Genomic DNA, 24,496 nt, shown 5'->3' with positions numbered 1-24,496 from the left:
GTGTGCGTCTTATGGAGCGAATGCAGGCTGCACAGCTATCCCAGAAGCCAGAACAGCAAGAGGGATTGCTGCTTTCACTGCACAGCGATCCCTCTTGCTGTTCTGGCTTCTGAGATTCAGAATATTTTTTTTCTTGTTTTCCTCCTCCAAAAACTAGGTGCGTCTTGTGGTCTGGTGCATCTTATAGAGTGCAAAATACGGTACATTCACACAATCATATGGTAAGTATTGAATACTAGTAACCTCATTAGTATTCTAAATAAAATTCTTTTTTCAACCTAGGCAAGGTTTCCAATCTTACAACTGTAACACAATTAACTTTTTTGCCAACACAAAAGCTAACAAACTTAATCTCAAAACATTATTTTGAATACATATATATTATGCCATTCCACCACACATCTGCCACAGGTGGCTCACATAACAATTAAATACTAATGCAACTGAAACGAAGTTTAAAATACAAAATACTTAACTCATTACAACTGCCTTTTTTCTTACAAGAATCAAAATCCTGCCAACACCAAAAAAGAACCATACATATGTAAGGACTGCTATGAAATTGCATGGACTCATAAAACTATTCCTATATTATCAGCAGCACAACTGAATTCTATGCTTCACTTTCTGATTCATAATTTATGTAGGGAAATATCACAACAGGACATTTAAATAAATCTTTTTTCTGTATCATCATGATAACAGATGATAGATGAAAAACCCATAAAAAGAAAGCTAAACACTATCTCCAACAAGTAAATGTTTCAAAAATTTTCTTCATACTGACAGTATAAAGTTAATCTATCAATGGCAGAACTGAATGCCCATTTTTATAAACCTCTGCTTCTCTAGTCAAGAAAAATAAGATTCTCCTTATTCAACATTAACTAACAGAGTAAAGGTAAAAGGTAAAGTACCTCTGGACAGTTAAGTCCAGTCAAAGGCGATTATGGGGTGTGGCGCTCAGATAAGACTCTATACTGTTAAAATATTCATACTTCATAAATCAGAAGTTAGAGTATAACCTGTTTTGAAAATGCAACATATGAATGTCTATTTTTATTCTTATGATGAGACCAAGCGTATTATAAATTTAAAATGGAACAAACATAGCATCTTTTGTAATATACTAACAGGCTAATGTGACAGATTTAGTGTTTGTTCTGATAAAGCACAGAGGTGGCTTACTTAGAACATAAGAGTCATGAACTTCCTGCATAAGTTTATACAAGGCACGTCCTGTATCTCAAGGGAAATGTTTCATTATTTTTTAGTTGATTCTGCTATTTCAAACAATTATTTTGTTTCCTGCTGTGGAATCACATTATTAATTGTGTATACACTGATTATTTATTTAACACACTTTAAAACCCAGACTGAAGAACAATAAGCAACGACAGCAAGGTAAAACAGAAAATACAATTTGTGGAGCATTTTAAGAGGATGATAATCCACTGGTACCAGGACAGACATAGTGTTCCTGATCCCTTTACCATGTTTGTGAGACTGAAAGCTCCCAGTAGGCTCATTCACTTCTCACACCATCTTCTTTCACATCAAAATCCCTTCCCTCATTCCCTTTTCAGATATGACTATACTGCAGTTTCAGGTTGCATTCATGATAATAGCAACCATGGAGAGCTCAAAACAAGAGATAAAAGCATACACATGATTAGAAGTGGGATGTTAGAATTAACACCAGTATAGACGTAATTCTGAAAAGAGAAGTGAGGGGAAGTTGCACACAAGTGGTAAAGGTATGTAGAAGCCATACCATAGTTAGAAAACCAAGAACATTCTGTCTGCAGTCGGTTTTCAAAATTTAGTAAATATATATCAGTTCCAGTATTTTCCAGACAATCATTACTGGTTATCGGAAAAATAACCCTGTTAAATGCATGTCTATTGAAGAGACATTGCAAATTGGGCTAGGCTGGGTTGGGAGCAGAGCTCAAGTCCAGGTGTGATTCTGTCAGTTTTGCTCAGGAGGTATTTAGACCCAAACCCTGGAATAATGCTCCACTCCAGCACCAGCACTTGTAAACAGGAACAACTGGAAAAGGTGTTTAAAAGTTATATGAGCTGGTGAAGAGCAGAGCTCAATTCCAGGTGTAGTGGTCTCTCTGAACTAAAAGAAATGTAGAGGATGATTCAGAATATAGAGAGCAGATATATAACCATCCAAACCAGGCCGCTGATCAAGGAAACATATTTTATGAGATATTTGCTATTCTAGTCTTTTAACAGTTTAGTCAGCAAACTAAGTTGGACTTGCCTTTGGGAACTTTTAGTAGACAAGTGGAATAAGAATCAGTAATTATTAGTCACATGATAGATAACTTATTCCAAAGCTTTTTGCCTATGAGAAGATTGGCTTCATTAGGCCCAAACTGAGAATCCTGCCCTCCCAAATTATTTAGTTCTGTTATTGCATTTTGTTCATTTACTGATGAGAAACCAAGTACTCTGAACATGTTTAAAACCATTATCCTTTTTATTACTTCATGTGTTTCAAAGTGAATTCTGGCACACACAATTGGGTGTTCTAAAGTTGGGGTTATTGGGAGGGGGAATCTTTGAAATTAATCCAAGAATGAAATGAAGTAACAAGTCTTCTTCAATTTGCTATTCTTTACACATACACACACACAAAGTTATTTTTACAAAAAAAAGGGGGGGGGAAAGAAAGCATCTTTTTTCCATCTAGAGGAAATAAAATCAGAAAAAAAGGATTTGGCCATAAAAAGTACACACATTTTATTATTTTTGCCTTCTACAGAGCAGCCAGAGCTGTTGTAACCAAAATATTCCAAAAATTATTTATGTATAAAAAATACTTTTATAGTGATTTCATTAAAAAATATCAAAGCAGTTTACAACAATTATATCTATACAATAAAAACCATATAAAAAATTAAAATCACAGATAATCACCTATTACAAAAGATATATTCTTAATGGTCTTCCTAAGCCTAGTGACATAGAAAAGTTTTCAGCAAATGTTTAAAGGCTAAAATAAAAGGTGCCTGCTGAGATGCCTATGAGATATTAATCCATATGTATCTATGAAACATTCTAAAAAGCAGCAGCTACCATTTATCCAACCTTTCAAACAATTCAACAATATCCCATTTCTGGGCAAGGTATTAGAGTGTATACTGGCATCTCAGGCTCCAGGGGTTTCTGGATGAGATGGAATACCTAGATCAATTTCAATCTGGTTTTAGGCCTAGTTATAGGACAGAGGCGGCTTTTGACATACTTCCCTTGTCCAATTCCCAGTGTATGTCCCAGTTGGTTCTGCTGAACCCTCCTGAGCCACCTTAATGGGATGGGATTTGGAGACACTGTTCTAAACTGTCTTGGTTATAAACTGGTGTGCCATCAGTAATGGAACTTAATCCAGACAAGACAGAGGTACGCGTGATCAGTCGGAAGCCAGAACAGTGAATATGGATTCAGCCTGTACTGGATGGAGTAACACTGCCCTTGAAAACTCAGGTTCACAGTGTGGGTGTGCTTCTAGATTCAGTCCTGAGCCTGAATGCCCAGGTGGCCAGAAGTGCATTTGCACAGTTAAAGCTAGTGCACCAGGTGCACCCACTCCTGCAGATGTCTGATCTGGCCACAGTAAGACACACACCTTATTTACATTGTGTTTGGATTACTGTAGCACACTCTACGTGGGGCTGCCTTTGAGAAGTGCTCATAAACTCAAACTGGCCCAAAGAGCTGCAGCCAGGCGGTTAAAAGGGGCCGGTTATAGGGAACATATGATTCCCTTGTTACAATAACTCCACTGACTACTTCCAGGCACTCGTTTGTTTTCGGACACAATTCAAAGTAGCTGGAGTAAGGGTTAGGTCAGCAATAAACCACTGGTGTCAGTAAAGTTAGCTCCTTATTCAAATAAACCAAAACAGCACAGGCCTAGTGATCACAGCTACCCTGCCCAAGAGGCCTTGCCCCAATGAGGCAGTTGCAAGGACTAAAGGTCCCTACCTTCCCATTGCTCCCTAGGCTCCTCCACTGGTTACTTCCCCAGCAGCCTAAAGCTTTGTCAACTTGTCTCTCTTTGCCGTGCCCTCTTCATTTCTCTGCATGTTCTGGGAGACCGGGGGGATAACTATTATCTTTTATATGTTTTTAGCTTTCTACCGGTGTATTTTTTTCTGTGTTGCTTTAATTTGTGTAAACCACCTTCAATCCCAGTCTGGGAGGAAAGTGGGGTATAAAAAAAAAAAAACATCAACAAAAAAGGTATACCGGTAAACACACAAATCCCTTGGTGACAGCACAATCATCAGATAGATATACAAGTACCAGCTTCACCAAAGGCAATGCTTTTGGCTTGGAACAAATATTCAACTTTTATGTGTTGACTGAACATGTGCCAAACAAAAACTAAAGTTTTTTGTAAGGTGCAACACTGTTCTTTTAAAAAATAAACATAAATCCAACTTCACTTTGTCAACAACTGTTAACCACTAAAACATCTCTAGCACACAAACAAGGTTTGATATGGCCATTCAGTCCACATCTGACTTCCAGCAGTTCATTTCCGTTTCAAATTTATGCATTCACTGAGAAAAGATCACAGTGGGGAAACATCCATTTACAGAAAACGTAACTTAAAAACAAGGTCAAGCTGTGAATATGTTTCAAATTTTTATGAGGAAAAATAAACTGCAGCCAATTGTTGTTATTGCAGTTATTTCCAGAAAATGTTAACAGGAAAAAAACACTATTCTAACCCAATTGCTTTTATTGAAAGCACATTATCTAATTCCAGCAGTAAAAACATCCATTTTAAGTGATGTGACTCCAAAAGTAATAGTACAGTCACTGATCCCAGAGATGAAAGACAATCATTTGCTACTTCTGCATCACAATGTCCCAAGTTACAACTGAATGTACAAAACCATATTTATTGCTAGAAAATTATCATGTTTCTCTGTTCATCAGAAAATTAGCCTTTTAACTGGCCTTTAATACTTTAGCTACTCAGTACCCAGAATGCAACTAAATAAACAGTGACAAAATGTTTAACTCCAAGAATAGGAAGACTATTCTTAACATACTCCAAATCTCAAAAGTACATATTAATTCAAAGTAACTTAATATTTCTTGTTGCATAAACAAGGTCTTGGGTTATCTACATATTTGACTACTCCATTATACAGGGGCTATCATTTAAGATCCAGAAGCTGAACTTCTCTCTCCCAGCCCACACCAACTGTCTAAACCACTACTGATCTAGACCACAAAGCCTAGCACACTTTGCTACTTCATCAACTTTGCTGCTTCATCAGCCTCCTGTACCCAGCAAAGGCCAAATGTGGGCAGGGGGGCGGTTAAGAATAATTCACTGTTGGATGTTTAACTGTTGAGGATTCACATGGAAAAGCACTATCTATATACCTTGAAGGTTATATGCAGTTCACAAACCTTCCCAACCTCCACCTGTCAAAATGACAAGCAATATATTTATACAGCTAATAATGTATTAAACCTAACTGATGAACCATATTATGAGAGGGATTCATATAAGAAGCCTGATCAGCAGAACTTCTGCTTGCACAAATGGGGACTTCCGCTTGTGCAGTGGGGCTCCCCCCCTCTACACCCCACTGAATGCATCCCAAAATTGACTTGTGGAAGTCGAAGAACGCCAACAGCACACAGGGAGAGGAGAGAAGGGATTGTTTCATCTGTGCAAACTGAAATTCACAATGCTGAATTCCATGCAACATTACTAGATTTTACAGATGACAGTAAGTTTAGAAACTGCTACACAGTAAGTTAGCAATGTAAACCAGGTTAATTAATTTGAAGCTTATATAAACTAATCTCTTTTGCAATACTATGTAACTGCCATAACTCACTGACAATTTATACACTCTGCTATGTACACTAATATCACTATTCTACAGACTACATTGTATTTAGCATACTAATAAAATGAAGTTTTCACTCAAACGTTGTAACAAAACCTGAAATGTAAAACTCTAATTCTGAAATAGCTTTCAAAAACAAAAACAATGAAGTTTTACACTGCAATTCTATACATGTCTACTCAGCAATAAGACCCATTGAGTTCAATGTGTCTTGCTTCTAGATAGATATAAGATTGCAGCCTTAAAGTCAACTTCCTGCTATATTCTCACACTAAAATAATATACTTAAATCATAGTTCTTGCAGAATTCAAGTGTATTCTAAAGAAAACTATTATTTAAATGAAATTACACTAAGGCAGATGTAATAGTATTTGAAAAACTAGGGGCTTGAATAACAAACAAAAAGCAGAATCCATGGTTACCATAGTTACACATACTCTTTGTTGTGTTTCAATGCCACATGATCTGATTCAAAGAAATACACATCAGGCTCTTCCTCTTCCTCTTCTACAGCATGAAGGTTGGCACTCTCTTTGGCAGATGGTAGGGATCCAGTAACAAGTCTAGCCTCTGGGGGTGGTTTACTTAGTCCTTCATCTATATATTCCCCGGAATCGCAACTTCTCTCCTTCTCATTCAGAACAGTATCTGTGTTTACAGAAGACCCATTGATATTGGTAATACTTGATTCTACATTCGTTTCAGCGGCACTGTGATTGTTCTCCTCAAGCTGTCCATTTTCTCTACATGGAGAGTTATGTTTAATAGGGCTACCTTTTGCTGTGCCCACCCTCCATGGTGATGTTCTCAGTGTGTATCTGTGTTCTTGAGGTTCTGACACAGATGCAATTTGAGTGGAAACACAGTCCAAAACAGAAACTGATGGTTCAGGTTCACCTGAGACTGATGTACTGTCATGACAATTGCCCAGGTTGCTGTTGGTTTTTTCAGACTGTTCTTTTGAGGCACTGCTATCACCCACCACGTCTACTTCCTCCTCAGAATCCCTTAATAAAGGTGACTGGATTTCAGAAGAGGACCCCGTACCCGTACCTGACTCATGTGCCTGATTAGTAGTTTCCTCAGGCAAACAGTTGTTTAATTGTTTGTGGTCCTCTAATGTTAACTGTTCTTGTGAATTTGTGCAAGGCACACTGTGGTCAACAAAACTGTCCTCTTTATTTCTGTTGAGAAAAAATGATGAGTGGGCCAATGCATTTCCATTTTCTGCAACATCTTTTTCCTTAGATGAACAGGAAACAACATTGTTTTGTGCAGTAGTCCCATCAGGCTGACAGTTGTCACACTTTGCAGCATTTGGACCTCTCCCATCAACTCCATTGACAGTCTGACAACCTGCAAGTTCTTCGGATACTGAGAAACTGTTAATTTTTTCTGCACAAGCATTCACTTTTTTAACTTCCCTTTTATCACTATCGTCCAATATAAGACATCGACAAGCTCGTTTAGCTCCTGGAGTGACTGCAGCATTGTCTGGTACTGAACTCTTGCGTTCCAATCGTTCCTTCCCTGTTTTAGAGGACAACACTTCTTCTGAACTGTTTTGTCCCTCTGAACGCAGGCAGCGCTTAACTCGCTTTAAAACTGGTGAATGAGGTTCCCCTTGTTTCTTCTCACAATTGTCCACAATTTGTTTCTCAACACTATCCTTTTCTGAAGCTGAGAGTCCCCTCTTTCGAGGGCTTACCCATGATTCCCTAGAACTTTGCTGTTTCACATCGTTACTTCGTGCACTGTTATTTCCCTTTTGAGTCTGCAGAGATTCTGGTTTCTTCTTTGGTGATCTTGATCTTACTTGTGGAAGAGAAGAAACTTCCTCTGGATGAGCGATGCTACGATTTCTTAAAGTTCGGCCACAAAAATTTTCATCCAAACCATTTAACCCTACTGTTGATCTTGTGACACGAGTAGATCGAGAAGCAGCCATACTATGGCAAGTCCCTAAAGTATGTTCCTCATGATCCACTCATTCCGAAACCTTCAAAGAAAGGTAAATAAAACAATGAGAAAAAGCATTGTCTGTAGTAGAAAATATGCTAACATTTCAATTTTATGACTAAATAAGGATCTCTATTATGGTAGTTTCCTTGTGACAGCAGGGCAATCATCTAAATTTCTTAGCATATGTTAACACTAACTGCTCAATATTGACACTACTATTTATATAACAGAGGGTCAGAAAAAGGTTTTGACACTAAAGCAGGTTTATAAAATGAAAATCATTTTCTTTCAGTTAAGCCAAACAGAAAAGTTACATAAACCATTGTTTCTGGTATTAAATGAACAGGAAGGATTTCTAATGCATTTAAGAGAACATACAAAAAGGTTCTATCTAATTTCAACAGTATTTTTCAATTTATAATTCAAAAAAGGACTAAAAAACTACAACTCAAGCAGTGAATCATCTACTTCTACACTCATAACCCAAAAGGATATCCTACGACTAAAGCAGGAGTTGAAAATTTTGTTCAGAGGCATGTTGCAAACATGCTTATCATTTCTGCTCACACTTTAAGACGAAAGTCAATTACTGTACTCATCTCCCAAGACAATTTGTTCATTTCAAGCAAAACCACAGTGATGGCTTTCATCATTTGACTGTAGAAAAAAACAACCCGTGAAAGTTGTCTACTCTTATGGCTCAGCACTGAGTCAACCAATGCACTCTGGACCAAGTAAAGGGGATAAGCATATGGATATAAATTTGTCTAATCAAAGACAGTCTGCTTGAATTCACTGCTAATGCTAAGCTTTTAAAAATGTACAGGAATATATTTCACAATTCTTCACTTTATTCACAACTAGAATCTCGTCCACTAATGATAGGGTCTATCATCATCCCTAAAAGTTGCATCAGGTTTTACCTTTGGGGATAAAAATTCCCAGGCTTTAAGTATGTTGGAACTGGACTACATGATTCCTGACAAAGACCTGGTGGGTTCTTAAAACAGAACCTCACAGTCATCTCTCCTATGCTTGGTCCTTATGTTTAAACTCAGTGGCATGTGACTCCCTGTGCCTATGAGTCCTATGCCACTGGTGTAATATAAGAAGCCTAAGACCATGTGGGATATGCTATCACTTCTCTTCCTTGTGCCAAGGTCAATCCTTGGAAAACTGAATTAATGCTTGTGTCAGGAGGAGCTGCTGACAAAAACAAATCAACAAGTCAACAGTGAATGAGTAGAAGATCATATATGCCTCTAATTCAAAACTTGTCTACTGAAACTAGAAATAAAGACAGTGGAAAAATAAAGCAAATGGGGCTAAAAAATTATGCACATTTACTCAGCAGTAAGCCTCATTAAACTTAGTGAAACTTGCTTCAGGGTAATCCAGTAAAGACTGGACTGTTACTATTTTATACCACAGTTTCATTCTAAGTTAAAACTGATAGATATCAAGATGTATTTAATTGATTGAGTCTCATGTACAAATCAACTGCACTAAAAACCAAAGTTAATGGATGAAATAATTTAGCAGGATAAGACACAATCATAACCAAATGGAACATCAAGATTTTTTTATAAAAAACCTAGGAGAAACTAGGACGGGATTCTAAACTCCAGTGACTTTGATATCTTATGGAATAAGATGGTAGTCTCTGCTTCATTTTCAGAAGGTTTTATAAGCTAAATAATATAAACATATTAAGCAACAGAGAGGCTCCCTAAACCACTTATAAATACTAGAATTATAAGAATTTTGGAATAATAGTGGAAGTAACTTATAATTTTAGGGAACATGGATCATGGATCTGTACACAGACATAAACAAAACCAAATTCTAATGCAAAATAAATTATACCCACTTCTAAATTGTAAAAATTGTCCAAGTGTTAAAGTCATTTCCTATTTTTTCCATTAAAGAGATGGACTGCTGGGAAAACAAAAGTTGAGGCTCATGATTTTGATCTATATGATACAACTACTCTCATATCCTTTTTCAGGAGAAAAAACTGTGATAAATTATGTCCTTTTAGTGGGAACAAAGTAGGCCCTACAAAAAAACAACAACACCTTGTATATGAATGCAAAGAAAACAGCTAATGTAACTCCTTGCAAATGAAAGGAACATTTGTTTCAAATTATCCAGTTTAGTGAGGTGTTTTAAAGGAGTATTCTGCTCATCAATGTAAACATGCTTCAAAAGCAAAATCTGAAATACTTAATGCAAATATTTTATTTGGGAGGATGAAATGTTTGTTTTCCTATCTTCCAGAAAGCCATGATATCAAGGAAGCAAAGCCTAGATTAGATAATCCTAAATGCCTGGTGAACGAAGCATACTATATGGCAGGGATGGACAACAAATGGCCCTCCAAATGTTGCTGGGCTATTACATTAACTGGAACTGGTGAGAGTTCAACAACATCTGGAGGGCTACAGGTCCCCATCCCTGCTACATGGAGTCTAACCACAATGGGGAATATTCTTTGTCCCTAAAACTGAGAATATACATTATTCATGAAAATTTAACAAGGGATTCTGCACTAAAGTTACTGGGTTTGGCAATAAGCAAATGCTATGATGTTTTGATCAAGAAAATAAATCGCTGTACACTTCAAATGGTCTATCCTTAGTAACCAAGCTGTAACTGAATTGGATTTCTGGCTTTATCATGTCACACCTTTCCAACCTTTGCAGTCCCACAACCACTGATGCATTCCGTGAAGAATGTAATGACACAGGGAAGACAAGCCTGGCCCAGCCACCTGCATGGTGTTGGCTTCTCTGCCACAAGAACACTTCACTCCGCTTTATAATTGCCAGTTGTCCAGCAACTGCAGGGCTAAAGGGAAGTATAATCTACCCTGATCCATCAGTCTAAGGACAACTGGGATGTGTGCGCATTGGGGAGGGGTGACTATATACCATCACCACGTATACCATCAGCCAGCTTGAAGATCTTCATTGCAGAAGCCAGGGCACAAAGATTCAAATAAATCTCCAAAGATGACATAATTCCCCATGATAGTCCGTTTTGGAAATGTGGAAAAGACTAGTATGAAAATGAAGTTAAACCCCATTTTAAAGACCCTGATCATCTAGTCCAGGGGTTGTCAACCTGGTCCCTACTGTCCACTAGCGGGTGTTTCAGGATTCTAGGTGGGTGGTAGGGGGTTCTATGGCACAAGCTGAATCCTCTTTCCATCAAACACTGGTAAGGAAATTTTACCATCAAGAAAGATGAATTAGTGGGCGGTAGGTATAAAAAGGTTGACTACCCCTGATCTAGTCCAACCCTCTGCAATGAGGAATATGCAGCTGTCCCATATGTGGTGTTATCAGCAACATGCACTAACCAACTCCAACATTACACAGCAAAGAGCATGTGAAGGTTCTGCCCTTAGAACCAACTGCTTCCATCTTTTATTAGAATCCATTCTGTTTGAAAGATACTTGATAAATTTAAAGTTTTGGATTGCTTTCTGTCCATAAGGAACAATGCCCAAGTAGAGAAATGATGTGGAATTTATAGGGAAGCTCTATGACAGAAAACTGGCACATATTAACCAAATTAGAATAAAAACTAGTTCTCATAATCAGTTATGACTATACCATAATAATTCATATTCCACACAATTATATTTTATGAAGGGCTGGTTCAGATATGTTGAGATGTTAAATAACTATCTCCATGCAGGTGTTCTTGGTATAGCAAGCAGCAGCATGTGGATTCCTATGAATCCATAAGCAAGCAGTCACATGTAATTCCTATGACTGCTAAAAGTCTTTCTGAAGCTATCACAATCACGGCAATCTCAGCAATCATGGGTAACAAGGTACAGTACATACATATTTGCATTTCACAATGTAGAAAAGCACAAATCCCTAGACATCTGTGTAGAGGTAGGTGATACATGTATATTTCCCTGAACAGATGTAATTGTGTGCTTGATACAATAGTGCTCTCTCAATTACGTAATTGGTGACCAGCCCTGGAATATTACCGTATTTTTCGCCCTATAAGACGCACTTTTTCCCCTCCAAAAATGAAGGGGAAATGTGTGTGCGTCCTATGGGGCGAATGCAGGCTTTCGCTGAAGCCTGGAGAGCGAGGGGGGGTCGGTGCGCACCGACCCCTCTCGCTCTCCAGGCTTCAGGAAGCTATCCGCTAGCCGTGGGAGACCCAGCTCTCCCAGGCTAGCGGAGAGCTTGCCTGCACCCAGAAGCTTGGGGCGCGCTGAGCTCCGCACGCCCCAAGCTTCGGGATTAGCGGAGCGCTCCGCTAGCCGTGGGAGAGCCGTGCGAAGCCGTGCGGCTCTCCCACGGCTAGCGGAGACCTTGCCAGCACCCAGAAGCTTGGGGCGCGCTGAACTCCGCACGCCTCAAGCTTCGGGATTAGCGCAGTGCTCCGCTAGCCATGGGAGAGCCACGCGGCTCTCCCACGGCTAGCGGAGACCTTGCCGGCACCCAGAAGCTTGGGGCACGCTGAGCTCAGCACGCCCCAAGCTTCGGGCTTAGCGCAGCGCACCTGGGGGGGGCAATAAAAAATTTTCCCCTTTATTTCCCCCCCAAAAAACTAGGTGCGTCCTATGGGCCGGTGCGTCCTATGGGGCAAAAAATACGGTATTTATTTATAAGCCAATTGCATATGCCGCTATGGGTGTAAACTGGAAAACCTGTCCTGCGTGGAGAGAAACTATTTTCCTTGAACAAGTAGCTTCCGTAATAATCTTACAGAGAATCATGCAGCAATGGCTTATGCCATGGGTAGGCAAACTAAGGCCCGGGGGCCTGATGCGGCCCGATCACCTCAATCTAGCCCGCGGACAGGCCAGAAATCAGCAAGTTTTTACATGAGTAGAATGTGTGCTTTTATTTAAAATGCATCTCTGGGTTATTTGTGGGGCATAGGAATTCATTCATTTCTCCCCCCCCCAAAAAAAATAGTCCGGCCCCCCACAAGGTCTGAGGGACAGTGGAACGGCCCCCTGCTGAAAAAGTTTGCTGACCCCTGGCTTATGCAATGGTCTGCACTTCTATATATAAAAAGGCATGAGCAGCTATTGTCTTGCACAAAAAAAACCTCTCTGGATCACAGCCTAGGTCTTCAATTAGTACCAGAGACAAAAAGCAGGGCAGTGTGACATAATAATGCTAAGAAAGCAATATAAACTACATCCAACAACTTCCAGTTCCCAGGAGTACACTCTGCTCCGTGTAACTAGTGCCACCTCCCAGAATTATAAAGCATAGCAGGCAGCCTATTACAGAAACTGGGTGTAGCTTATGTCTGAAGTTGTTACTTTGCAAAACTTCTCTACGGAATACTCAGTCTGTTCAATACATTTTTCATTTTACAGAAAAGCTCAAAATAATTTTAACAGCCACAGTCTAACAATGCTGGCAACGTAACTCCTTTCTAAAAAGTGACTAATCTCATGCAAGAAATGCAGCCATTCTTCTTAACATACCATGCCTTTAAATACTAGAGTTAAACAGCAGGCAATACCGATTATCAATTATGATCCAAACAACCCCATACATTGGGGATTTTCCTTGGGATTCGTATAAAAAGAGATTCTATTTCCACTAAAAATGAAACAGAACAAAGATAAACCTTAAGTAAATGATGGCACTATGTAGATTGGAGAAATATCTGGATTATATTACATTGCATTATAAGTTATAGCAAACAAGTGAAACCTGAAACAAATTTTTCAGTGCATCCTCGTCTCCTAACAGGAATGATCCAGGCAGGGGTTCTTGCTAGGCAGGCATGACCTCCTCCAGGATTCTATAAGCTACAAAGAGCTCCTAACTCAGGGCATTCCTCTTCTCCACTAGTCCTGTGCAATATCTGGTTTTCAACATTTTGATATATCACTAACTAAACATCATCATACAGTGGTACCTCACAACTCAAATGGCTCCGTTCTCAAACATTTTGGCTCCCAAACGCTGAAAACCTGGAAGTGCTCCAGTTTTCAAATGTTCTTCGAAACATGGAAGTCCGACGCGGCTTCCACTGTGCAAAAACAGAGCTGTTGATCAATCGGAAGCTGCGCCTCGGAACTCGAACGTTTCAGAAGTCGAACAGTCTTCTGGAACGGATTATGTTCGAGTTCTGAGGTACCACTGTATACTGATATATCACAATGTCTCAAATAAGGATGGAAGTATGCAGAGGCAAACAGTAGAGCTGGGCAATATCTGGTTTTCAACATTGCAATGTATCACCATGTCTGAAATAAAGATTTTCTTGCATTGTGATTTTTGCATAGTGCATGTATGTGTACACACACACACACACAGAGAGAGAGAGAGAGAGAGAGAGAGAGAGAGAGAGAGAGAGAGAGAGAGATATTGATTTGTGGTATACTGCTGGGTCAAAAATTATGAAACTGATATAATGATATAGACTTCAAACCGGTTTTGAATAATATATTATATATTGCCTAGCCCTATTCACCATACACCCACACTCATTTTATTTTTCCAACTGGTACAGTGGTACCTTGTTTTGAGTCCGGGATCAGTTCCGGAGCACCGGACGCTCCACGAAAGGGCAGCTCGATAAAGTGCTGCTCTGCACATACACGCGGAGCGGTTTATGCTTCTGCGCAATTTAGCGCTTCTGCACATGCGCGAGTGGCAAACCCAGAAGTAACCCATTCCGGTACTTCTGGGTTTTTCGCGGACATTCACCAAAATGGATGGTCGACGGGGCGGACATTCACGGAGATATTACTGTACTCAATTTTCAATGGTTTCTGAGCATGGGGTTGGAGTTTTCTGCCCCTTAGTTCTGCATGGTTCCCCTGAGCATGCCAATATTCTACTTGTTTTTCAGTGAACCCATTTATACACTACTTTTCCACAAATGTACAAAAGACAGTTTACAGAAATCAAGATACCACAAAATAAAACAAAACTACAACCTAAAAACAAGACAAAATGTCTAATTATAAAATATCATAATTAGAAATATTCAATAGAGCAGGGATGTCCAACCAGTAGATCTCTGGCTGGCTGATCCTGGGAGCCTTATCGTGTACAAAAAGTTACGGGGGGGGGGAGCTAAAAAACTCTGTGCAATCCTCCCCCTAAAAAGCTCAACAACTCTGGGCAATCCACCCACCCCACGCAAGCTCTTCCTCCCTCCAATGACAATAGGTAGATCACTGCCAGGTTTTTTTTTATACTGTGAATAGATCACAGTCTCTTGGGAGTTGGACATGCCTGTACTAGAGGATGTATCACATCCCTGGGTGTCTGGTTTCAGACTTCAAAAGATTCATCCATAAAGAAAGGAATTCATAATACTAAATATTCATTCATTTTTTATACATGCAGATTTCACTACCTGAACATAATGCGTTCTCAGGAAATTGTTTGTTAGGTGAGCGTTCGCATAGTCAATTGATTCCTATGCAACAATTTCTAATGTGTCCTCAACCACTGAATTTTGAGCCCAAAATGACAAAACATTCTGAAACTTGCAAAATGCAAACAAGGAAGGAAAAAAATGCTCTCTAATTTGTCTGAGCTCTCCCCCTCCCTCCTTCCCACCATGGTTTCTGCTGAAATGGCTTGAGGACCAGCAAAATGCAAAAAGTTAATCTTGTTTAAGACTGCTTACAGTCTTGCATGCAGGTCCGGCTGTTTGGATATCTGATTCTGAAATATGTACAGCAAGTTTTGGATACTAATTGCTTGTGTTTGGATAAGTGAATTTTTGTATAACATGCATTTGGATAGCAGGACCTGTGTGTATATGTAAGTTGACAGGTGTATATATATCCTATCACAAAATGGTGTTTACATGGATTTCAGAGTAAATCTAACTGGTCATTAGAATAAATACAATAACATTTAAAAGATTTAATGATACAAGAAGGCACAATAATTTTAAACAAATATATTTCAATTATTTCCTACCATTGCAAAAATGAATAGAATATGAACTTCTCTTCTGAGCTTTGAGGAATTCCAGTGTAGCTCCACTAAGCTTAATAGTCACCATTGCTAATGTCCATGATGCATGCCAGACATCATTTTCAAGCAATTTACATTTCTTTTAACAAGGATACTGTAGGAAAGAGACAACAGAATTAAGAAAAAGTCAGTGTATTTACTGTCCATATGGCATGGCATATGACAACCTTCAAAGTATTCACTCTTTCCTGTTTGCAAACAATGTAGGTTAAAAAAAGAGTATGGAGGGACGACGACTTTTTTATGATGGTTCTACACTTACCTACAGGGCCAATTCCAAAATGTGGTCCCATGGGATTTCTGCTTTACCCCACAGCATATTTGCTGATCCCACAAGGTTTCATCTTATCCCCATGATGTTAAATACCTATTTGAATCTGCTAAGCAAAGTAGTTCAAGGAGTTGGAGTGTATTGTCATCCATTTGGAAATGACACAAAGCTCCATTTGACATTCTCTTCAGAGCCTGGTGGGAATAGACCAGTGTCTGGATGCAGAAATAGAATGCGCGGGGGCAAACAAACTGAGATTCAATCCAGACAAAACTGGCACAGTTTGTAAGATGTTCCTCAGCTTGGATGAGTGGGATCCAACACTGCCTTAGAATGACCAAGGACCAAGGCTGAGGTTGCTACTAGAACCATCATTTTCACTGAAGGCTCAAGTGGCACAGAATGCCTTCTAACAGTTTAGGATGGTATTCATTAAGACATCAAATGCAGGTGGATAATCTAGTTGTCATAATCCACTAGTTGAAAAGCAGTGCTCTATATTATCACAATCATGCTTTAATTATTACAGCAATCAGTTAGCATGGATACTTGGTAAGTGTGTGGGGGTATGGGTATGGGTATATATATATACACACACACGTTTTTTCCTAGAGTGAACTTGTTCAATTCACCAAAACACAGTATTTTTACCTCCCTGTTACATTTATAATAGTCTTAAACTAACAAAAACCTCTCACTACAGGAGAAAACATGGCATTTGGCCTCTCATACTCTCACACAAACAGAAAAGCAGTATCTCTAGCAATATCTCTAGCAAGGACACAAAAATTCCCTGCAATTCCTCTAATAAGTAGCCTCGTTAGAGAGAGAAAGCCTCTCACTATCATATGACCATTCCCAGAAACACTCTTGCCAAAGATACTATCATTTCCTAAGTGGTGTGAAATATACATAAATCACAGATTTGGTAGTTGAGGAGGAAGCATTATTTTTTCACATGTCCGTAAATGGATTGTTTTGATTCTGTTTTCCTTACCACCAATTAGCAAAGGGAGCCTCCATGCTACCTACAGTTAAAATAAATATAGTAGTGCCTCTAGTTATGAACTTAAATCGTTCCGGAGGTCTGTTCTTAACCTGAAATAGTTCTTAACTAGAGGCGTGCTTACACTAATGAGGCCTCTTGCTGCTGCTGCGCTGCTGGCACACGATTTCCGTTCTCATCCTGGGGCAAAGTTCTCAACTTGAGGTAACTCTTCCAGGTTTGCAGAGTTTGTAACCTGAAGTGTTTGTAACTCGAGGTACCACAGAACACTGTATTCCTTGTATTGCTAGTACAACAGGTTCCAATATATTCACCCCAATAACGTGTAGAAGGCTTTCTCCTCTTTTCAGTATTCAACATAGTCAAAACCATGATTAACCAACTTCCTGCTTTTATCAGACATACCACAGGTAGTACAAACGCCAAAAATTTGTGCCATGCCAGGACAGGGCTATGGCATAGAACTAAGCCAGTATGGGGCTACCTAAGTACACAGTGTGCACTAGAACTGTGTAAGTTTGGAAATAATAAGCTACAGTTCTTGAAAGTCATGTGATTTTTTACCTCTCAATTCATTTAATATCCTTCATCAATATGCAGTATTCTAAGTAGAGTATAGATAAAGTAAGGTTTGCTCCATCACCTTCAAGAGCAAGAGTCCACAATATTCTCCTGGAAGTAATGTGCAGAACAGTTTCTGGCACAAACTTGATAACTACATTTTTACACCAAGTCAGATGAGGAAATAAGTTGTGAACTGTCAATGGATGGTTTTTTGGATCAGGAACCTAAGTGCATCAATTTTGTACCCACTGCTGGGCAAGACAGGTTTATACAGAAGTAATGGTGGGTTGGGATTAGTCACATTCTGGCAATATGCAGCTGGTACTCCTTAGATTGCCTGGGGGATTTTTTTCTAAAATATGCACATCCTATGGAAGTTCTCTATTCCAAAAGATAGTTTTGTGTCATACATTCTAAATGTGAGAGGAGGGGGGGGAAATAAACAACATTATTTGCCATGATAAACCAACATAAGAAATCAAACATCCAAATTCCACACACTTTAAAAGTAGAACTAGAGTTTAATTCCATTCAAGCCTCTTTTGCCAGAGACTGAATAGTAACTCATTTGATCTTACAAAACATCTAAGTATTTATTAGTTACATTTTCATGCTTTTGTGAGATTCAGTGGGCATTTATAATTTTTTTAAACTTATGTCAAAGTTTCACTATCAGCAATGTTATCATAATAAACTGGCTATTCTTTGTTTTGCTTTGTATTTCCCCAAATACAAATGTAAACGTCTATCAAATAGCCGTTAGCAACATTCTTCACAAATGCAATATAGTATAAGCCTTCCATAGGTCACATGAGGCACTCCTTCAATCAAGTATGAAGAAGCTGAATGAGGAGGTGTGGGGGACTGCCCTGTTTTGAAACTGTCACTCCACCTTGAAAGGACACTTGCAAATAGCAAGTGACATCTCCTAATCCTCATATGAAGTAATAGGTGCTGGAAATGAATAGGAATCTTTACAGAGCCCAAAGTACCACTGCCATATGTGGGAGCTAGAGAAATTATTTCTCAGATGACTGCCTATTTTTAAAAGATAGTTGTAAAGGTGTATCTCACATCACATGAAGCCAAATGTTATCCATAACCCTGGTAACTTCTATGATAGATTACTACAACAGGCTTTAAATGTACATGCTACTTGAGTCGCTTCAGGAACCACAACTAGACTCTTAAAAGAGATCATATCTCATCTGTATTGAAAGAATTCTACTAGTTCCTGGTATGTTTTAGAATTAAATTCAAAGTGTTGGTCTTAACTTTCAAAGTGACACCCAGGGACACCATATTACCCTTAGACACATTACACTGCACACACCAACACTAATATTTAAAAAAAAACACACACACACACAGAAGAAATAGTAAACTGTTTGGATTTTCTGTTATTTCGTGAATGTTTTGCATACATTTTTGGGGGGGGGGTGTAGGATTTTTGCCGGCTTATGGGGAAGTTATTCTTCTGTGAAATGGGTATTCTGTGGTGCCCATGACTATTTCTTAGATTTCCAAATAATAATCTAAACCCAAAAGAATATAAAATAATGCCACATTAAATTATGGGAAGTCATAGCCATTAATAGTACTGTCTTCCATCTATTAAGGTAAGAATCAAAATGAGGAACAAGTCACCCAAACTGTTGGCTTGTTTCATAGATTGGGATATCCAATTGCTTGTTAGTCCTTTGAGCTTATCCAATATTAACACCAATCCAAGTTATGCTCAAATGATGTCAATATAGAGGAGTGACCTCTATTGATGCTGTAATCAGTTTGGCCACAATAAGTTCTCAACACAGCAATGAAACCTAATACAAGGGTGAGGAACTATAGTATTGGTTGCGGCCCTGTTTTCTGAACCTTGAAATAACTTTTATGTTGCATTGTAGCTTATGGATTTATTTATTTTTATTATTTGAACACATATTGAGAAAGTTTCATGCCAAAAGTAAGAAAACAAGATAGGCTATAATATTAGGAATGGCAACTTAAAAACATATATATATATATTAGAAATAGCTTACATGTATAACCAATATTGCTACACAATTGTGAAAGGCCACTCTAATAGGATATTACTATAAGCTAGAAATGTTAAATTAAAATCATAGTTGGCCAGTGCAAAAAATAACCAGCTATTTCTGAATATATGGGCCATGTAAAATAAAATGCTTTCTATTAGGAGGTAACTGTGCATTAAATCTAGTTCTGAAAACATGATTAAATTATAGAAATGACATTAAAATATAAAATTTAAGCATGGGGGAATGATGGCTCGCCATCTTACTAACTTCATGCAATGTTAAAAATGTGTAAAATAGATAAACATACACAGTTGATAAAATAGAAGTCTGTCCAGGCATACTGCAAGAACCTCCTTGGTTATCCAGAGGACTCTGGGTAATATATACCAGCTGTTTAATTACACACCTAACATGCACACTGTGCTATTTTAATGATAATTTTGTCATTAAGTTTTGCCTAGGAAATATTTTGTGCATTTCCCCAAAACAAACAAAAAATTATTGCACCATCCCTAGCACACTACACATAGGTCTGGTTCACACATTATTATTATTTCCTACATTTTGCCAAAAAGGAGACCAAGGCAGCTAGCTATGATCATAACACTAAGCCATGGTTTGTTTGATTGTTTAAACCTAGCAGCTTAACTATCACTTGCTTAATGCTAGCAACCTTGATTTATTTTAATCAGCATTACATGTGAATCTGGCACCCTTCCTTAAACTTTTTTTTTTTTTGTATCTCCCATCCTAGATGCTAATGAAACATGAAGCAACAGCAGCTGGAAAACAAAACAAACTTGGGAGAAATAAGTTAGGACTTGTCTGATCGCCTGTGAGACAATTCACAGCTAACTCGTGGTCTGTTAAACAAACCATGGCTTTGTGTCATGTGAGAACAATATCATAACAAGGGAACACACTGACATTTTATTGACATCTTTTAAGATACTTTAATATCAAACTTCTTAATATTAGCTGAGACTCTGGAGACCTATATGTGTTTTCTGAAGGCCGAAATCCTAAGTACAGTTACTTGGGAGTAGCTCCCATTAAATACACAAGCTATAAAAAGTTGAGAGAACAATGCAATAGCCAAGGCCAAGAACTGCTGCAGCAACAAATAACTACTTAGGATAGAATACAATAACTTGTTTATGAAAATTATACAATGAGAGCTACAAAGTGCTTTTCTACAGTACAAAGTGAAATAAAGAAAGCAAAAATATCTTGTAGGAATTCAAGCCTAACCACCACCAATCCAAGCATTTTTCAGTGAACCTGGGTTAAGAAATATTGGAATTATTATATGCATTTGTATGTAACCTTCCATTGGCTCCCACTCTTCCACAGAAAAAGAGTGAGAAAAGAGCAAATTGGACTGAAGAAGTAGGGGAATGAGATACTTAACACCATCTTCCCTCTCAAATTCCTTCCCCTATTCTGCAAGGTGCAAATATGTGTTTGCAAAGAAAAAACACATCTAGGACAATATTGTGTTTGTGAGTCAAACTTAAGATAGCATACCAACACTGTATGACACTTATTTAGAGAATTTGGCTAGCTTTTAGAACTCTATCATTCTCAGCATTCCACTGTATCAGGCACCCCCAACCTTCGGCCCTCCAGATGTTTTGGCCTACAACCCCCATGATCCCTAGCTAACAGGACCAGTGGTCAGGGATGATGGGAATTGTAGTCCAAAACATCTGGAGGGCCGAAGGTTGGGGGTGCCTACACTCGTTTCTTTCTTGTCTAGTTGGGTCACCAACTTTTTCAATAATTTCAACTATTTCTGTAAAAAATAACAAAACCAGAATTATTCATATAATTGCAGACACAGTTGTAGCCAACCAAGTCATAATCTTAATTTGAGATCACCCATAAACAGCAGAAATAGAACTGCAGTTAAGGATACTTGCTAATAAAGTTACTGTAAAAGGAATGCAATCTACAAATTCAAAATGAACAAAAAAATTGTGCTACTAAAATCCAGTCCTCAAAATACCTAATTTGCAACTAATATGCAACATGTGTGATAGTTAAAACAAATTGCAAAGAGAAAATGCATTGTTTTGAACTTCCCTCACAAACTTTATATAAAATTATACTAGGCATATTTTGCTTGTTAGAGGTAAAATCACAATCCCAGGAAACAAAGATCTCAAAAGTGCAAGATAATACAAATGATCTTGTAACAGACTCACATTAAAACTTGTTATGGGATTGGGGGGGGATAGTGCTTAAAAATGGAAAGTGTAATGCTGGTGGTCAACAAAATAGGTTTTAGGACTCTCTCAAGGCAAATCTAAAAAAATGTAGTATAAACACAAACAACTGGGAAACACTGGCCTGCAAGAGCTCCAACTGGAGAACAGCCTTTACCAAAAGGTGTCTTGGACTTTGAAGATGCTTGCGCTTGAGCTCAAGACGAAAGGGAGAAATGTGCTAAGAGGAAGTGGAAGGACATGTGGATCCAGAATTGACCTCCACAATCACTTACGAACTCACTGTTAAGACCGTGTTCATGGAAGGTAATCTTACTCGGCTACGAGTGATCACCAAAGAGAAAAGGAGATTCAAACAATCCAGGACAAACCAGGTTGACTGTGCAATTTTACAGAGGAATGCACAACCCTGCACAAGCGGTACCTAAGGCAAAGATTTGTAAATGTATTGCAGCATGTACTTTGCAAGCAAAAACCCATTTCATCAAAGGAAATGGTGACTACAAGTAGAACCATGTGGCTCTGCAGATGTTCCTAGACTCAGATCAGGCTCAATCAGCATGGCCAGGGTGTTGTAACACAGTAACATCTGGAGGGCCACAGGCTCCCATCGTTTTCTACATAAAATCTACTGTGGATAATATCCTGCTCAGCAGTCAACAGCAAGTGGTGCAAAATATGCTTTCAGAAACTAACAATAATGTACTCTGCCAGCCTGCTTACCTTTGCTTTTTCTAGAATACCTTATGGGCTTAAAAAAAAAAGTTTGATAACCAAACATGTGAGGCAGTGCAGCAGAGAACAGGATTGGCAAACAGGGCTCCAAATTAGGGCTGTTGCATGGTGTTTATTCTGCTGGGTCTAGTTTTCTTAAGGAACTTGCCTGGCAGGCCAAATTGTCTCCCAGAGCTGATCGCGTCAGTTACAAGTCCTTTAGAACAGAACACCCAATACTATAAGATACTCAACTAAGGCAAGTCGCAATTAGCCATGTGGCCCTGACTAAGGTATTTTGAACCTAAGGTGGGCATTGGAGGTGGTCGAACTTTGCGGGAAGAGGTTCCATGGAACGGTTTTAAAGGGCTGAGGAGCCAAGTGGGCTGACCCAAGCAGCATCAATAAAAAGATGACATGGGGGCGCCCTCAAGACTATGTGGGAAACTGTGGTGAAAACCTGAGACGCGGCGAGGGGGGGGGCGCCACGGAGCGGCAGTTTCGACTGTGGGGAAAGCGCAGGGGGGAGGGGAGGAGCCCGACGCGCACAAAACTCTCGCAGGTCTAACTCCCCGTGACGTTCAGCCCCGCCCCCACGCGCGTCGTCGGACTTAAAGAGGCCGGGCCTAAGGGAGCTCACGGCGCGCCGCCCCCTCGCTCTCTCCCCCTCCCACCCACCTCGCTTCCCGGTTGCCCGTTACCATTATTACCCATCACTCTCAGCGCAGCGCCGCCATCCTGCCTCCGGCCAGCTCCCACGGGAACTAGGGCTGACCTCGCGAGAACTCCCACCTCAACGCGCGCGCACACCCCTCCCCCTGCCTCCTGCGAGCCCCAACATGGCGGAAGCGTCGCGCACGTGTCCGCGTGTCCCAGATATACTGTATATACACAACAGCGCCCGCAGTACGCCGTGCGCGCTCCCCCGCGCACGTGGAAAATGGGAGGGCGGACGGACAGAGAGAGGAGGGAGAGCAAAATGGTCAATGGCTGAGGGAAAGGAGCGGTTACGTTGCCGCGCACGCGCACGACGCACCTTTCGGTTCAGCAGCTGGGATTCGAACGAGGCGCGCGAGCCTCCTCCTCTTCCCCCCTCCCGCTCCCGCACGCGCAGGTCACATGGGGATATAATACCTTCCCCCCCTCCTCCTCCTCTTGTTCGCGCTCTCTCCCTCTCCACGCTCCTTCCCCCGGCCCCCACCCCTCACCCGCCGCACCATCCGGGTCTCTCCGCCTCACCAGTTTCACCCCCCCCCTCGCGCGCTCGCCCCGAGGGAGGCGGCCTGACCTGGTTGCTGAGAGACGCGAAACTCAGCCCGGTGGGACCGAAGCAGCGGCTTCTTGTTCACTTCGGTCTCTCTCAGCGGCAGCCGCATCAGACGTCAGCGCTCGCTCGCTCATCCGCCCCCCCCCCCCACTCTACCCAACGGCTGCTTGACTCCCTTCAGCGCCGCGCGGCGGCGGCTCCGCTTCCGCTTCCTTCCCTGTCTCCCTCCCTCACCCGCCTCCCTCCCCCCCCAGCCCCATTCCCTGCGCAGCCCGCGAGTGGGGGCCGCTCCCTGCAGCTCCGCCTGCTGGTAAACGCAGGGAGGCGACGGAGGCGGGAAAGAGGCTCGGGACGGAGCCGCCCTGGTGCTGGTGGGTAGAGCAGTTGGGGCTCTTCGTAACTCTTGCCAGTGGCCTGTTTTCAGTATTAGCAACCCCCCCAAAAATCTGGAAGCACCCCAAAATGACAGATTATTGAGGCGAGAATCCTCCCACTGCGCCGCAGTTTTGTGCCCACCAGAAGTTTCTCTTGGGGGGGCTTCCTG

At 40.3% G+C, this 24,496-nt stretch overlaps 1 protein-coding gene across 7 annotated transcripts in view; it reads right to left on the bottom strand.

Moving 5' to 3' along the window:
- ZZZ3 (zinc finger ZZ-type containing 3) overlaps nt 1–24,157 on the bottom strand; it is a 40,857-nt gene extending 16,700 nt beyond the window's left edge. For 3 of the 7 annotated variants that reach the window (XM_053392005.1, XM_053392009.1, XM_053392010.1), the window contains exons 1-3: nt 23,974–24,156; nt 15,807–15,957; nt 6,336–7,897 (exon numbers count right to left, since the gene is read on the bottom strand). In XM_053392005.1, coding sequence (XP_053247980.1) covers nt 6,336–7,846 — 1,511 coding nt within the window. In that variant the 5' untranslated portion in view covers nt 7,847–7,897; nt 15,807–15,957; nt 23,974–24,156. Of the gene's footprint in view, nt 1–6,335; nt 7,898–15,806; nt 15,958–23,395; nt 23,647–23,973 lie in introns of those variants that run through there. The other 4 variants (XM_053392011.1, XM_053392006.1, XM_053392007.1 and 1 more) reach the window with 4 other exon arrangements.
- Nucleotides 24,158–24,496: the final 339 nt, after the last annotated feature.

This window comes from Podarcis raffonei, chromosome 6 (assembly GCF_027172205.1).
Source record: "Podarcis raffonei isolate rPodRaf1 chromosome 6, rPodRaf1.pri, whole genome shotgun sequence".
In the NCBI taxonomy this organism is placed as follows: domain Eukaryota; kingdom Metazoa; phylum Chordata; class Lepidosauria; order Squamata; family Lacertidae; genus Podarcis; species Podarcis raffonei.
This window is presented reverse-complemented; position numbering and strand designations above follow the sequence as displayed.